Source organism: Bos taurus, chromosome 11 (assembly GCF_002263795.3).
Source record: "Bos taurus isolate L1 Dominette 01449 registration number 42190680 breed Hereford chromosome 11, ARS-UCD2.0, whole genome shotgun sequence".
Lineage (NCBI taxonomy): Eukaryota > Metazoa > Chordata > Mammalia > Artiodactyla > Bovidae > Bos > Bos taurus.
Genome location: NC_037338.1, coordinates 97,111,801 through 97,129,113, shown reverse-complemented (window position 1 = coordinate 97,129,113; position 17,313 = coordinate 97,111,801). Strand labels below are relative to the sequence as shown.

General features: G+C 51.6%; 1 protein-coding gene across 3 annotated transcripts in view; it reads right to left on the bottom strand.

The window, feature by feature from the left end:
* The window catches only part of MVB12B (multivesicular body subunit 12B), a 194,579-nt gene extending 177,511 nt beyond the window's left edge, over positions 1 to 17,068 (bottom strand). For 2 of the 3 annotated variants that reach the window (XM_024999576.2, XM_024999574.2), the window contains exons 1-2: positions 16,778 to 17,068; positions 2,521 to 2,643 (exon numbers count right to left, since the gene is read on the bottom strand). In XM_024999576.2, the coding sequence (XP_024855344.1) occupies positions 2,521 to 2,643; positions 16,778 to 16,858 (204 nt within the window). In that variant the 5' untranslated portion in view covers positions 16,859 to 17,068. Of the gene's footprint in view, positions 1 to 2,520; positions 2,644 to 3,851; positions 4,011 to 16,777 lie in introns of those variants that run through there. The other variant, XM_024999575.2, reaches the window with a different exon arrangement.
* Positions 17,069 to 17,313: the final 245 nt, after the last annotated feature.

The following is a 17,313-nucleotide window of genomic DNA, read 5'->3' as shown; positions in this document are numbered from 1 at the left end:
GGTCAGACCTCTGAGGAAGCAGATGCTTGTCTAGCGGTCAGCACAAAGACAGGACTCCTACATCTCTCCCCAGAAGAGCTTTTGGAGGAGCTCGGACACTCAGTCTTGGCGTGTGGAGGCTGGGTAATTGCCGAGCTGACCCTCTGGAGCCTCCTGGCCTGCTCACCTTTCACGATGATGCCTGGTGCAGCCCCACCGTGAAATGTGCTTATTAATCTCACTCATTTGACACCGCGCTCTTCTGCCCTGAGCTCGACGTTAGGAGAAAATGATAGGGATAGATTCTGCTCCTGTCAGACTCACCAAGACTTTCAGAAAACCAGACTATCAAAGGCCATCTGCCGCCCACTTGCTCGGCATTCACAGTGACCCCAAAGGGGCCAGCAGAATGTTAAAGACACAGATCCACACGAGGGAACAGTCAGAAGACCCGGGTTTCCACCTCCCCCCCAGCCCTGCCCCCCACCCAGAGAGTCACCCTGGAGACGGTCCTCCCAGAGACAGGCGCGCACCAAGCCCCTGCCCTGATTCACGACGCACTGCTTCATATCTAATTCATCAAAAGACACTTGGGCTTCTCAAATAAGGAACATTTTTATTAGCTTCCCCAAGAGTTTTATGGCACAAAGCCATACCTAATGATTCTATTTTATGGCAAGTTATACATTCAAACAGTGCTTTGAAGTCAGGCAGCAGGTGAAACTCAAATCTTTGTCAAAAAAAAAAGATTCCCCCGTTCATTCACTTTAAAAATGTTTATAAGCTTTCCAGCAGCTGGGAAAGTGATGTGGAGGATTGTAACAGGCTCCCCCTTCCTCACACGGGAGCCAGCGTGGGCTGACGCGACAGGCACTGTTCACCATGGGGCTGATTTTGCCTGCCTGCCCCCTCCGCCTGAGGACTTGTGCAAGTCTGAACACATTTTTGGCTGTCACACCTTGGGGGTTGGGGCTACTGGCATCGAGCAGGAAGAGGCCAGGGATGCTGTCCCCACCATGCACGAGACAGCCCCACCACATACTACTATCTGATCATCTGGCCCAAGACGTCAGTAATGCCAAGGGTGAGAAACCCTGCCTTAGGGCTTCTTCTGGACTAGGCATGGCATGCCCCCCCAACTCACACCTCACATCAGACACTGATTTTATCACTGCGCCAGGTGTTCAGTGCTGACAAATGAGACTTATATTCTTTTACGTATTCTGGGTATACATTTTCAATGAGCAAGAATAAAACGTCATCCCAAACAAAATCAGTTCAGTTCGGTTCAGTCTCTCAGTCGTCTCTAACTCTTTGCGAACCCATGAACCGCAGCATGCCAGGCCTCCCTGTCTATCTCCAACTCCCGGAGTTTACCCAAACTCATATCCATTGAGTCAGTGATGCAATCCAGCCATCTCGTCCTCTGTCATCAAACAAAATAAGGAAAGTGAAAAATAAGACCACCTTAGGGGTTTCCCTGGTGGTTCAGTGGTAAAGAATCCATCTGCCGATGCAGAAGACGCAGGTTTGAGCCTGATCCGGGAAGATCCCACATGCCACGGAGCGACTAAGCCCTGTGCCACAACTACTGAAGCCCGCATGCCCTAGAGCCTGCGCTCTGCCACAGGAGAAGCCACTGCAGTGAGACACCCTCACACCACAGCTAGAGAGTAGTCCCCGCTCACCGTAACTAGAGAGAAGCCTTCGCACAGCCATGAAGATCGAGCACAACCAAAAATAAATAATAATTAAAAAAAACCCTCCACCTTAGAAGTTCAGAACACATGACAATAGTCACCGTTAACTAAAGCCTCCCAATAGTTCCTCTGCACATTTTAAGCCCCACCCAAGTTGGAATTTATCTACTGAAAAAACAATATAATTAATTCAAGCCATCGGTACTACTGAACATCACCACAGACGTGTGCTGAAAAGCAAAGCCAATTCTCTACTAAATTGTGGTGATGCGGTCATCACAGCCCTGGGCTTGAGTCACCAGATTCACCACTCCCAAGCGCTGGGTCTCCATCACTTCCCTTCTCGGAGCTTGTGTTCTCCTGATCAGCACAGTGGACAGAAGGCAACTTGCCCTCCCACCCTTCAGGGAATTGTAAGAGCCAGCTGAGTTCATGGGTGGGAAAAACTGCTTTGTAAACTGTAAGAAGCTATATAAACACATGTCAATATATTTTTAACATTTATACAAGACAATCTGTGACAACCAAGGGTCTTTCAGATGCTTGGATTCTTTTCATGAAATGTCACAACTAAAAATGACTTTGGAAATCAACTAATTCAATCCCTTAATTTTACAGAATGTGAAGATGACCATCACAGAGGTCAAGTGACCCAGCTAAGGCCAAGCAACAGCCCAGATGGGCTCAGGTCCAGCCAGGACACTTGCCACACCTTGCCGCTGGTGGTGCTTTCCCTTCCTGTTTAAGTTCCTAGAGTGCAGAAACACATCTTACACACGACGTTCAGAGGGTCTTGAACAAAGTAAACAAATATTTGCCAAATCAGTGAATCTTGACTTACCACATCATAGCCTGTTGGGGCTCGGTTCCGAGAAGCCACCACCCCGACTCCTGTGATGGGATCCATTGACGTCTCTGGCAAGGCTTCTGAAAGGTCTTTGACTTCAGGCATGGTGGCTTGCTCCTGATTCCAAAAAGGAAAAAGAAAGCACAAAATTCAAATGGAGCATTTAAAGTGAGCAATACAAAGTCTCAAACAGAACCAGAATCCTGGGGCAAATATCCTGAACTCAGCTTCACATACATGGACCAGCTAAGGGAGCCCTGGCTTTACCCGACCCTTTCCTCAGATCAAGAATTCAAGTAGGGATTTCCCTGGTGGTCCAGTGGCTAAGGCTCTGTGCTCCCAAAGCCAGGAGGCCTGGGTTCGATCCCTGGTCAGGGAACTAGATCCCACATGCCACAATTAAGAGTTCACATGCTTCAACAAAGATCAAAGATCCCATATGCCCCAACTAAGACCTGGCACAGCCAAATACATAAACAAATACTCTATTAAAAAAAAAAAAAAAGAAATCAAGTCATCTCCAGCTCCTGCTCGTCTCAAGTGAGTTTTGAACACTCTCCCGCCCTGCTGTCTGACTTCTGTACAGATACCAGCAGCTTCTCTGAGGATAAATCAGACATGGTTAAATCTAGCAACACCTTCCATCTCTCCCCCTCACAGCATCTCCTGGCAGAAGAACAGCCCTCCAAATCCACAGCCATGACTACATCCAAGGGTGGGCTGTTGGGGAGGCAGAGCTTTGTGAACACATAGAGGAAAGTGCTCTTGCCATGGAGGACACAGAAAGGCAATGGAGTCCAGGCTCCATGACTACAGCTGGTGAGCAGGCAAGCAAAGATTCAGGACACCGACAGCTGCAGAGCTGCTGTGACAACTAAGGGAATCCCGTAAACGAAGGGCCTGGAGAGGTCCCCTGGCACACAGTAGGCCCTCAGCAAAATGCAGGTGAGAAGGGTGGGTGAGGGACACAAAGGTCCAGTGTAGTCAGCCAGAAGCGTGGTCACAGCTGTTCCCAAGAGGACCGGGGGGTCCCTTTGTTGTGTTTAATCCCAGGGTCATGTGGACACTTACTCAAAGCTAAACACGAACAATGACTGTAATTCTTGTTGGACACTGGGAGGAAGGGAGGGAAATGAAATTATTATTCTGCTGCTGCCTGCCTCCTGATGTGACCGGAGGAGACCAACAGAATGTAGAGAGCACTGGGTCTGGGCAGCTCCAGTGGCAGTGTACCAGAAAGCATATAAAATGGTAACACCTTATGTAAATGACTTCTAGAGCTTTTTCAAAGGACCAGCAGTGGAAAACAGCAAGTTAAATTCTACCTCCTTCTGCAGCGATTTCATTCCACTGGCTGTAGGGTCTGTCAGATCTCTCAAGGCTGGTTACTGCTGCTAAAGCAAACCAAACACTCTCGTCTAACTGGGCAGCCAGTAGGAATATTTTAAGTTCTCAGCCTAGAATCAGAAAAGGCAGAGGCCATTAAAAATGACTACAGCCTCCTCCGTAAAAACAACCAGAGGGCTGTATGCAAGTCACCGTGTAATCAGCATTCCCTGGAACCCACGAAAGGCTCCAGAAACAGGCTCGTCAGTGCCAGGGAGCTAATTCTCTGATCAAGGCTAGGAAGCGCCTGCCAGCAGCCACAGTCTCAGCTTCTGTTTATGACAAAAGCCAAACTAAGTTAAGCTTTACTTAATTCTACTGAAAATAAGCTTCTGGAAGTAAAGGGCAGGGGGGCAGGACATCACACCGCATCACTGAATCGTTTTCTATTTTCAGATCTTATTTACCAGGCGAGTTTATCTGCATAAAGCACAGGGCTCAGTGCTTCCTGCACACAGTAGGCACTGAGTGAATATTTCCTGAATGAATCCGCAGGGATGCCCCCAGTCAGGAAGGTTTAGAATTCACTATCTGCACCAGCAGAATCCAAAGCAAACTGATCAAAAAGTACTTCATTTGGAAAACTCGGTATTCTTGGTTAACATGGAAATAACATCGCTGCCGTTAGCAAAATACTGTTATACCTGTTGTTGGTTACCGAAATGCTTTGCAATTAACAACTCATTAACAGAAGACACTGAATTCTGCCAGTGCTAAAATATCATGCTGTGAATTTAATAAAGAACATAAGACGTAAGTTTTATTATTATTATTATTATTAAGATAGTGCTGCCTCTACTATCTGAGGTGGGGGTGGGGAGCATGGGAATAAATAAGAAATATTTTATTCGCTGAGGGATGCCCCATCCTCGGGTCACTGCATCCCGGTCCAGGTACCAACCGCCCTCCTCTGCTCTGCAGCGCGAGCAAGTTGCGGGAGCGGGGGAAGCTGACGCCGCTGCTCCCACAATGCACCGGGCAGCCGGGCACCGGGCCCCAAGATGGCTGCGGGCAGCCTCCTGAGCAGACAAAGGAGCCGGCCGGCGGGCTGCGGGCCTGCAGGGTGGGAGGATGCGGCGGGCAGGGCATTAGCACTGAGCATCTCAGATGCACGCCTCCACCCCCGCCCCCACACCCCACACACACCCCCAGTGGCAGTGCCCTGGGGGATCCAGCAGCCTTTGTGAAATACAGACAAATGACTCCTCGCTGGGACGGCGGAGGAAAGCGCCACCACCAGCAAAGGAAGCTTTTAATGAGAAACGCCCAAGATATCCATGGCAGAGGCAATCACTCAGAGCCGCTTGCCCTGAATTACATATTTTCTGACTGCAAATTACTCTTAACAGCGTCTCTACCGTCACTTCAATTGACCTTCCTCACAAAAGGCCATTTATTAACTAGCACTCGGCGCTCCCTGGGCTGCGCGGAACCTCCGGCCCGAAGGGGATGGCACGGCAGCGGCCGCGGCTGCCCGGGTCACAAGCCAGGCCTCGGCGAAGGGGAGAAGAGGCCATTAATGGGGTGGGGGGGTGGGGGGGGGTGGGGGGGTGGGTGCTGCAGAGCAGAGCTGCCTGGGGAGAGGGGCAGACGAGCGGGGGTGTTTAAGACCACCATTAACCTGTCTGGCAAGACGCTGACGCTGGGCTGAAGCAGAAAATGCCAGGCCTGCTTGCAACAACAGGCATCCTCCTCAGCTCTCTTTGCCCAGCCTGGCATCCACCTCCAGCTCCAAATTCTAGCTGCACACAGAACGCACTCACACACCTCCCCGCATCTGAGCAGTGCCCTGCAATTACCAAAAAAGCTTTCACCAGCTCCTTCTCAACTGATGCTCACACCAAACCTAGGAAGTGGACTGGAGCATATTAATCCCTATTTCAGAGGAAAGAAACAGAGGCCTGGAGTTCTCAGATGCCATGGGCTGGCAGAAGGCAGAGCCCCAGGGGCCTCTGACCCTCCCTCCCCAGTCTGGTCTACTTTCCACACACTGGGCAGAGACAGACCCAACTTCCCATCCCATACCTGATCAAGAAAGTGCTCTCAGCACCAATTATATTTTAAAATGCCAAAGCTCTCTTTTCTCTAGCAGTAACCCAGTAAGTGAAGCGAGGGGGAGAAAAGTATTGAGAGATAAAAGTAACATGGGATTAATTTTCCTCACACCTCAGTTTCGAGATGCAACATTTCCCTCATAAATAATTTACAGCAATAAAAATGAGCTAAGGCCATGTTTGTGTAGGACAGAGGTAAATTTAGGCCTAATGAGGGAGACCCGCGTGCTGCACAGGAGGGAACGGGGTGATGTACAGCATGGTGTGAACACAATCAACAGCACCCGGGGGGGGGCCGGCGGGGGAGCCTCCATTGCCAACTGCAAGTTGCACCGCCAGCGGAGGCGGGGGCAGGGGATGGGGAAACTTCTACTGCCCCAGCTGTGGCTGCAAGGAGGGTCCCTAGAGGAAAAGCCAAAAGTTCACTCAGTGTTTTAGATGACAAGATAACAGAGACCGAGATTTCTGAGAACTCTAGGAAGGAGCCAACCTGAAGCTAAGTGGATTTCCAGGAAATGTCAGGAGAGGAATGACGACAGTAGCAGCACCTGGGAGTCACGTCTGATTTCGGGCAGGGTCGGAAGAGTAGAGAGTACCCTGGCAGCACTGACCTTGACCTAGTCCTCCTAGCTTAACCTCACAGGTCGTCCAGTCCCTGTCTATCCCGAGCGTGCAGCCAGCCTCACTCAGACCATCGCCAAGGCTGGGGGCTACAGAGCCTCACCCTGGGCAGCTGTGCCTGTGTCTGTCCCAAGAGGATTTCTCCACAAAGCAGGGGGAGAAAGAGAGAGACAGCGAGCGCGAGGATGAGAGTAAGTGTGTGTGTTGTACATCCTGGGACTGGGGGACTGGATGGGGCCAGTTAGGGCGAGGTGTGTTTTCCAGACCCAGCAGGATTTTTTCCAGCCGTGCTCAATGATTTCCATCCAGCAACACTGGGTAAGAGAAGAGCTTCCTGAGTGTGCACCGAACAGTGCCCGGGGGAGGTCCCAGCCCCCCGGCACGGCAGCACCTCACCAAGGCTGTCGCCCCAGGTTCACAGAGAAATGAACTTTAACTATAAAGCCCCTTCACACAGACAGCACACGGCTCCCTTGTAGCTGATCAAAGAATTACTACGACAGTGTGCTTAATCCCTAAAAGTCAGCAGTGCTGGGCTTAACTGATGCTCAACATTGTTTCAGTATCAAAGGCGTGCCTCCCAGCCGCAGTCTGGGAGAAAACTAAGCTACTGAATCACAGTTGAAAACTCAGGGGAACTTTGATATCATCTCTGTTTAATTTCCCCGGCCCTGTGAGCCTGGGGTTTATCTCGTTTTATCAACTCCTGTACTGAAATCAAAACCCAACTAACAGAGCTGAGACCTCTCTCCACCGAGGCCCTTCCAGCAGCAGGGTAGGGCATGAGCCGAGGAGTTTAAAGCACATTGGGGGTGGGGGGAGGCAACAACTGCCGGGGGGCAGGGGATGCTGCCTTCAAAGGAGGCACAGCAGGAACCCAGGACAAGGAAGGAAGACCAGCTCAGAAGCGGAGCCAGTGCTGCCCACCAGGGCTGAAGGTGGGACTTGCACACAGCTTTGGAGGAGAGTAATATCAAAGTATTGGGGGGTGGGGCAGGTTAGATAGGGCTACTGGGATTGAAATGACAAAACCAGTGGGTTAATTAAGTCTCTACAGAAGGATGAACTTGAGATCGGATTGTCTGAAATCCAAAGTCAAGGGCAGAAAAGACATAAATTGTCTGCCCACATCTACCAGCTTGCAGAGCTGGGGAAAAGCAGTGGATAAATATTTCACTCCCCGTGGCAAACGGCCGAAGAGCAGAGCCTCCCTGCGGAAAAGCTGCAGCCCGGCGTGAGGCAGCTCTCTGCCTGCTTCCCAGCAGCTCGGTGGTGGCGGTGGGCTGCAGGAACCCCTGCTCGTCTCTGTTACCCCATAACTACCGGTTCCTTCCTGCTAACAAATCTTAAGCGGGGGACAGAAGGACAGGGGAGGAAGTTGGTGGCTAGGCTTCACCCAGGTACCCACAACACACACAAATACACAAACCCGGCCACCGCAGGCAGCCATGGCGCATGCAGAGCCCTACCTCCTCAGGAGACTGCAGGCTGAGGTCAGGGTCCATGCAGCACCCAGGCAAACGGCCAGCTAGCTCTGGGCACCACCCATAGGGATAGCGCACACAGGCTGAGAGGCGGCCACCGTGGAACCTCAGGATAGCCTCCTGGTGCGTCCTGTACTTTGGCCTGGACATTTGATCCGAGTGACCAGTCAGAAACCAAATCGTTCTGACAAATGCTGTCGAGTACGATCTGGTGGCAACAGGCCACAGGCTGCTGGGAAGGCTGCTAAGATACTGGGGAATGAAAGCAAGTATTTTCCTAAGCTCCCCTGGATCACAAAGAACTTTCCAGCCAGGGAACTAACAATGGCGAGCACTTCCTTTTTTTCCCAGTAAAAGTCTGTTACTTCTAATAGAAGAATCTGGTGTACAAATGCATCCACCCCATCAGACCTCTGCTTAGACTGGCATTAACCATTTGATAGCCAAACAGATTTATCATAAACCATGTGAGGCACACCTGGGGTTTGGGTGGCTGCAGTACAGTGCAGTGCTGGATCCCAGAATATACTCTCCCAAAATAAATCCGGATCAAGTTCTACAGCACGGCCGTGGCTAAAGGCCTGCCCCTACAGGCCCAGCTCTGCAAAACCAGGGAGCCTGGTGCTGGGGAGGAGGGGGCATTCTCTAGAACACTGTGAGCCCCACCCCAGCTTGCTCACCTTTACTGCAGATGAAGGCCGTCCCTACCCACTCCCATCAGGTCTTAGTGCCATAGTGCCCCCTGGAGAGAAGGCAGAAGGTGGACCCCCATGGAAGGCAGACACCCTACAAATGAAACCATCCCAGGAGGCCCCAAGAGCCGGCTGGCCGTTTGCCTAATATTCGGTGACGGGAAACGGTCACAGCCTTGGCTTGATGAGCAGTGTCTGCTGAGTAAAAATGCTAACATGTCACCTCAACATTGGGCAATGGGCCCTGAGGCCAGAATCGTCAGAACACCTGGCTTCAGGTCAGTAGATACCCCACCTCATCACCACCCACGCTCTTGACTTTCACATGGGCCTTAAGAGTTTCTTTGGTCATGCACTCATTCTACCTGTGTGTGCTGATGACTCCAAATTACCTCCAAGGCTGGCATTTTTCTCCTGAGACTCAGATATGTGTATCTGGTGCCCTGCTGGCTATTGCCACCTGCGTGTCCCATTGATACCTTCAACCTGGCTGACCTCGTCATCCTCCCCCCGAGGCATCTCCACATCCCTAGTACCGAACAGGACCTGGTGCATAACAGTCAGCTCACAGATGTCTGTGGAAAGCTCTTGTGCTGAGCATGGAGCAGCGACGAAGATGGGAAGCCCGACATTCTCGAACTCTAGCATGCTTGAGTCACCTAGAGAATTTACGAAAACAAAGTCGTACACCCACTCCCCGAGGTGCTGACTCGGTGCCTGAGAAGCTGCATTTCTAACAAGATCCAGGTAGATGCTGAAACAGCTGGTCCACAGTCCAAAGTCTGAGTAAAAGGCAGTAGGTACTCATGGGATGTTTGATGAAGGAAGGAAATTGAGGCAGGGAGGGAAGAGGGAAGAAGGAACCTAAAGGTCATCATCCCTGGGGAGCAGCCTCAGAGTAAGTCCTTCAGTCTTTCCCTCCCTAACACAGGTTACCCAAGAGCACCCAAACCCTCCCCTATGGCACCCACCCCACCATTCAAACTCTGGGTCACATCTCCTATTCACCCCAAATCTTCCCCACTGCCCAGCCAGACAGATGCTGTCACTAAGAATCCTGATGTTGTCCAAGGACATGACCTTAGCACATGGGCACACATGCGCACACACACATATACATACACACACACGTAAAGAAACACGGTCTTGACTCTCAGAAGGTTACAACACTTTCCTAAGCAGAGCATTAGTTGTTCAAAGGTATATGTCCATCATAGTACCTAGTCTATAGTGAATACTCAATAAATTTGCATCATCAATAAATAGACTATAGATAAATGGATGGATGGATGGGAGGATGGATAAACGAAGTCCCTGTCCTGCTTTCAAAACTGTCTGTGTTCCACTGGACTAAGGGGGCACGTAAAGCAGCAGGAGCAATGGTGAGCGTGCCCCGCTGGGTCATTGATGCCTGGTGCAGGACAAACACCACAACTCCAGGGCCGAGCCACCTGCCGAGCAAGGGAGGTGGGACCTCAGTACTCTGGGCAGTTCCAGAAGCAGGTCTGCCCTAGATCCAGAGTAGGCTGGATAAGGACCTGGCCGGGGGCTCCGTGAAGACTCCCCATGGAGTTTGTAAAAACTACAGCTACTCTCCAGGTTCTGATCTGATTGGTCTGGGCTGGGGCAGAGGCTGGATAATGCACTGCCCAGGTGCAGTGGCACTGTGCTGGGTGACACAGCGACAGGTAAGTCATGGCCACCACCCACGGGGCTCACAGGCTAGAGGAAATGTCCTCAAAGAAAGGAACTGTAAATGAAGGGGACACTCCCTTCTGCCGGGGGCAGGTGGTGAGGGTGCGGACAGGGTGCTGGCCTTCCTGAAAGATAGCGGGCACAGAGTGCTGCAAGAGGTGCGGGGAGAGCACAGGGCAATAGCAGTGGCACGAAGCGCCGGGCTGTCTAGGGAACTGTTAGGAGCAAGGGGCTCTGAAACAAGCTCACGAAATGCTAAACAAGCAAAACCTTTCCAAACCTGTCTGCGCTTCTCTGCTCCTTCTAAGGTCCAAGCAATGATGAGGATCTAAGGAGCGCCCCAGTCGTCGGAAGGGAGATTCCCAAGTCTTGGGTTCCCATTTCCTCTCCTGAAGCTGAACGCTTCTCAAGCTATTGCCACTTCCTGCAGACCCGGCAGGGCCTCTACGCTGTTAGCTCCGGGGAGGGCTGGGTGGTAAAGTAGACAAATAGGAAAGGTGTGGGCTTTGGACTCAGAGGAACCAGGGCTTGAGCTGCAACTCAGACACAGCTGTGTGACCGCAGGCAGGCAAACTGCACTGGGCCTGAGTTTCCACTCCTATAAAACTGGAACAATGCATAATATTCTCTTTACAGGGTTTTAAACTATATAAAGTACTTGTAGGACTTCCATTAAAAGAAACAAAAGAATGGGAGAAAATATTTGCAAACCATATATATCTGATAAGAGGTTAAAAATCCAGGCTTCCTTGGTGGTCCAGTGGTTAAGAATCTGCCTTGCAATACACACTTCCCTGATAGCTCAGTTGGTAAAGAATCTGCCTGCAATGCAGGAGACCCCAGTTTGATTCCTGGATCTGGAAGATCCCCTGGAGAAGGGATAGGCTACCCTCTCCAGTATTCTTGGCCTTCCCTGGTGGTTCAGCTGGTAAAGAATCCTCCCGCAATGCAGGAGACCTAGGTTTGATCCCTGGGTTGGGAAGATCCCCTGGAGGAGGGAAAGGCTACCCACTCCAGTATTCTGGCCTGGAGAAGCTCAAATGGTAAAGAATCTGCCTGCCATGCAGGAGACCAGGGTTCAATTCCTGGGTTGGGAAGTTCCTCTGGAGAAGGGAATGGCAATCCACTCCAGTATTCTTGCCTGGACAGAGAAGCCTGGTGGGCTACAGTCCATGGGGTTGCAAAGAATTGGACACGACTGAGCGACTAACACACACACACACACACACACACACACAGAGTCCATGGGGTTGCACAGAGTTGGACATGACTGAGAAACTTTCACTTTTCACTTTGCAATGTGGGGCATATGGGTTTGATCCCTGGTCTGGGAAGATCTCACATGCCAAAGGGCAATAAGCCTGTGCATCATAATTATTGAGCCTGTGCTCTAGAACCTGTGCTCAGCAATGAGAGAAGCCACCAAAATGAGAAGTCCATACACCGAAACTAGAGAAAGTCTACATGCAGCAATGAAGACCCAGTGCAGCCAAAAATAAATGAAAGAAAAACAAACAAAATATATGCAAGGTTAAAATCCAAGTCTATAAAGAACTCCTACAACAGAGCAATAACAGAAAGCAAGTAACTTGATGAAAAAAAAAGGGTAAAGGACTTGAAAAGGCTTTTCTCCAAGGGAGATATACAAATGTCCAAAAAGCATCTGAAAAGATGTTCAGTGTCACTACTCACTAGGGAAATGCAAACCAAAACCACAGTGAGATATCATCTCAGACCCATGAGGACGGTTACTGTGCTGTGCTTAGTCGCTTAATCGTGTCCGACTCTTTGCCACCCCATGGACTGTAGCCCACCGGTCTCTTCTGTCCATGGGGATTCTCCAGGCAAGAATACTGGAAGGGGTTGCTATGCCCTCCAGATGGTTACTAGCAAAACCCAGAAAATTAGTATAGTTGAGGATGTGGAAAAATGGGAAACCTGGGGCACTCTTGGTGGAAAAGGAAATGCAGCAACTATGGAAAACAGTATGGTGATTCCTCAAAAAATTAAAAGTAGAATGACTATATGATCTGGCAAATCCACTTCTGGATATATACCCAAAAGAACTGGATATAGAGTCTCGAAGAGATATTTGTATGTATATGTTCACAGCAGCATTATTCACGATAGCCAAAAGGTGGAAGTAACCCAAGTGTCCACAGACAGATAAATGGATAAGTAAAATGGGGTCTTTACATACAATGGAGTACTATTGCTAAAAAGGAAGGAAATTCTGACACATGCTACAGTGTGGATGAACATTGACGTTGTTAGGCTAAGTGAAATAAGACAGTCACAAAAAGACAAATACTACATGATTCCATTTATATGAGGTATGAGGTACTCACAGTAGTCAAATTCATAGAAAGTAGAATGGTGGTTGCCAGATGCTGGAGGAGGAGAAAATGGGAGTTGCATAATGAGCACAGACGGCCCTTGAACAATGCAGGAGTTAGGAATACCAACTCTCCGAGTCGTCAGAAATCTGAATATACCTTATAGGTGGCCCTCCAAATTCACGGTCCCTCCCATGTGGGGGTTCAACTCACTGGGAAAGGTGTAGTACTGCAACAGTTATTATTGAAAAAATTCCATCTGTAAGTGGACCTGAGCAGTTCATACGCATGTTGTTCAAGGGTCAACTGTACAGAGTTTCAGTTCTGCAAAATGAAAAAGTTCTAGCGGTTAGTTGTACAACAACTTGAATGCACTTAATGCCACCAATGCATTAGGTAGCAAATTAGGATGGCAAACTTTATTTTGTGTGTTTCACCGTATTTTTAAAAAGCATCTGTAACTGTGGTCCTCAAATTTCAGTAAGCATTAAGTACAACCTAAGATTCTTGTTCAACAGGCAGATTCTGGGGTCCCTTCCCCAGATATTCTGATTCAAAGTCTGGGTTTGAGGCCTTGGGATCTGCATTTCAATCAACATCCTGGGGATATTTAGCTCATTAAGAATTCATTTATTTCTCTCTTCTAAAGGATCAAAGGATATTCTTTTGAACATTTTCCTGGGCAGATCAGTACCTGAAAAAAAAAAAATGTGTGTGTGTGTGTGTGCGCACGCGTGTGTGTGTGTGTGTGTATGTGTGTAGAACAATCCCAAAGCCACAGGCCCAACAAGATGGCCCTCCAGTTTTCAGGGGAGTCTGAGCTGCTACAAAGCTCAAGTACATGACCCCTGGGCTCTGGGCCCACAGGCCTCTCACATTTCAGCCTACACAAGCTCTGCATCTCACCAGAAGTGTGTCGTGTAACCCAACGCTTGCCCACAGGATGTCCCCAGCAAGGAGGTAATGTCAAGCACACCCTGCCTCCCAAGCAGCGGGGAAGAAGAGATCTGAGGCAAGCAACCCCACTGCAAACAGTGCAGACAACTAGGGAAACCACAATTCCCAGTGGCGGCCCAGTGAGCAGGGGGCCAAGGAGAGCCCGTGTGGCCAGGCACCACAGGCCAGGGAGAGCCTCAGATACAGCCAGGACAGCCTGCAGAAAGGCAGCTCATTCAGGGAACCCAGGCCTCCCCTCCCACAACCCAGTGAGCAAACAAGACCCTGCTCACTCAGCCGCAGCCAACTAAACGCAGTGTTCTCAGCCCATCATATCCAGCCATGTAGTCATTTGTTATCTTCATCATCATAACAGCACCTCTGACGTTTCCCACGCTTGACTCCAACACCATCATTGCTTTTCAGCGTGGCAAGGACGCCGCGCTCTGAGCACGAGGCACGGAGCACTTTCAACCTGCTATGGCAGCGGGGCCCAGGACGCTTGGACCCAGACAGCCCCTGCCCCAGCCCCCACTTACCCCTTCTAAGGCCCTGAGAGCAGATCACAAAGTGTTCACGTGGTCGTGTGGTTTTGTAAAATGTACAGCAAGATATTCTTGCATTGTTTTTCTTCCAGCCCCTCCCACCCACAACAAATTGTCAAAATGGCAGACCCACAACAAATTGTCAAAATGGCAGACCCACAAAACTAGGGTCTTAGACCCCTAGTTAATTGACTAGGGGTTAGGGTTAGACCCCACTTAAATTTAGTGAGGATCCCCCCACCCCATCCACAGTGTCACACATATTCACATACCTTAACTCGTTCAGCCTTACAGAGTAGGTTTTACGCTTAGGTCTCTTTAATAAATAAGCAAATGGGGATTCTGAAAGGTCCCATGAGGTTCCATGACTTGCCTAGGGTTACCTAGGTTCCAGGAGGTATCCTGAGATTCCAAGCCCAGTGTTCATTCTACTCCCATCCTTTCCTGCTGCTGCTGCTGCTAAACTGCTTCAGTCGTGACCGACTCTGTGCGACCCCAGAGACGGCAGCCCACCAGGCTCCCCCATCCCTGGGATTCTCCAGGCAAGAACACTGGAGTGGGTTGCCATTTCCTTCTCCAATGCATGAAAGTGAAAAGTGAAAGGGAAGTTGCTCGGTCATCTCTGACTCTTAGCGACCCCATGGACTGCAGCCTACCAGGCTCCTCCGTCCATGGGATTTTCCAGGCAAGAGTACTGGAGTGGGGTGCCATTGCCTTCTCCGCATCCTTTCCTAGTGGCCCTCAATACAACCACTAACAGAGAAGCACAGTAAACAAAACTGAAGCTACTCTTCTGATTAACCAGTTAACAAACCCTGAATACTAACCACTAATTTTTACTGACCACTTGCCCTGTGGCAGGCACGGAGCTGAGCATTGCTCCTGTTATTTTTCTCTTATTTCTTAACTATAATCCTATGAGATAGACATTATCATGAGCCTCACTCTACAGATGAGGAAACTGAGGCTCAGAAAAGTTCACTAATTTGCGTAAGAACACACAATAAGGAGAGCCAAGGCATAAGCTGAGGTCTAATTCTGATGTTCTCGCATTTAATCATGGTGTACTGTACTCTTCCATCTAGAAGTGGGGGAAAACCCCACCAGTGGGAAGGAGGCAAAGCAGAGAAATGCCTTTAGCATAAATCAGGAGTGTGGCCTAAAAGCTAGAAGGAAGGAATGAAAAATGTGGATCAGAGAAGATGATTCTGGGTTCAAGTGAACCAGTAATTGCTATGTCAATTGCTTTGCACAGGTCTTGGTGCCCAGGTCCCAGAAGAGGCCCCATCTCTCAGAGGCCCCATTTAAATATTCTATGCAAGGCATAACATCTTGAAATAGCCAGTTCAATTTCCCACAAGCAAGAAAGGTGTCACCTGTCTCCTGTGCTAACTTTCTGAGTACGCTGAGTTTTTGAGTTAGTCTAGGCTTCCACTGAGCTTATCTCCTAACTTTTCTAAGGTTTTTCTGGTGCAGCTGATAAGATTTTCTTGCCCTGTTAAAATGAGATGAGATCCAGCCAGCTGTCCAGAAATGTACAATGAGATTATATTGAGAAGGAACCACCAGAGACAAAGGCCCCTAAAGAGATTCCAGCTTGCTGTCTGCTTTGTGGCAGAAAACTGAGTCGGGGCTGGCTCATGGGTGGGGGCAGGGAGCAGAGAAGGGGCAACAGCCACTCCCTTTTTGCCCTCCAGTGGGACCTCCTCTGGGCCAGGCTGAAGAGGCTGTGGAGGGGTAGAGAATACAAGAATCATTTTTAATGGTTGGGAAAGGCTGATGATTTAGGAAGAGTTGTGTGTTGGTAACAAAGAGGACAAAGATGCTCATGGGTCTGGCTTCTTCACTTGGCCCCTGCCCTTGAGCCTCATTTGCACTGGAGTCCCCATGGGGTGACTATCAACAGGCTCACTACCCTTCAAGGATGGTACTCTGGGTCCTGGGTGCCTCGACCAGCACGTCACCTTGCAGACAGGTGCCCTGGAGTTTGGCTGTCCTCTCTGCTCTGCTCAGGTCACAGATGAGGCCGCAGATCATGCCCGAGGCTCAGGTGCAATCTGCTCGGCACCCACGTGACCACAGAGAGTGGACCCCGGGCCCCGCCAGTGAAACGAAGGTCCGGGTCTGTGCAGGTGGCCGCCGCGCCCCGGCACAGGTGGGCCGCCTCACCTTTCACCGTACGGACGTGGCTCTCGGCGACCTCACCTGCCACGGCCCAGGGGGTCGCTGCTCGCCCCGGGGTCCCCGCGCTATCCTCCCGCCTGCCGGCTGCAAGGCCAAGCCAGGACGCGAAGCCGCGGCGCGCGCAGGGCCGAGCAGAGGCCGCCGGGCCTGTCCCCGCGGCTGGCCGGGCACGGAGCCCGCAAGGCCTCGGTGCAGCCCGGCTCCGCCCGCCCGCCCGCCCCTCGGCCCGGGTTCCGCGCCCGCCCGCCCGCCCGTGCCCCGAAGGAGCAGGGCCGGCTCGGCCGAGCCTCCGCGGCGCCCGGCCCGCCCTCACTTAACTGTTCCCCGCTGGGGCGGCGGCGGCGGCGGCTGCGGCGGTGGCGGGTCCCGGCTCCGTCTCACGCAGAAGCAGCTTCTCATCGCCCGGGCGGCGCGGAAGGGGCCGGGCCCGGGGCCCAGGCGGCGGGGCCGGCAGCTCGAGCGCGAGCCTCACCGGGGAGCGGCGGCGGCGGCGGCGGCGGCGGCAGGGGCGGGGCGCGGCCTGGCGGCGGCGGCGGCGACAACGGCGGCTGCGGCTCCCTCGCGGGCCGCGGCGGCAGGCCGGGCTCCGGGCCTCCCGGCTCTGGCTCTGGCTCCGGGGGAGGCGCCGGGCGCCTGAGGCTAGCTCGGGCGGGAGGAGGGAGCGGGAGCCCTCGCGTCCGGAGCCCGCGCCGCCGCCCGGTCGGCACCCCGCCCCCGCCCCCCCTGCCGCCGGCCTCCCCCACGGCCTGGCCCGTTAGCCCGGGGAGGGCCCTGGCGCCGCCGACCCGGCCTCTCAAAGAGTCCGCAACGGCCCCTCGGAGCAGCCCAGACCCGAGGGAGCCCCGGGCCTCTTG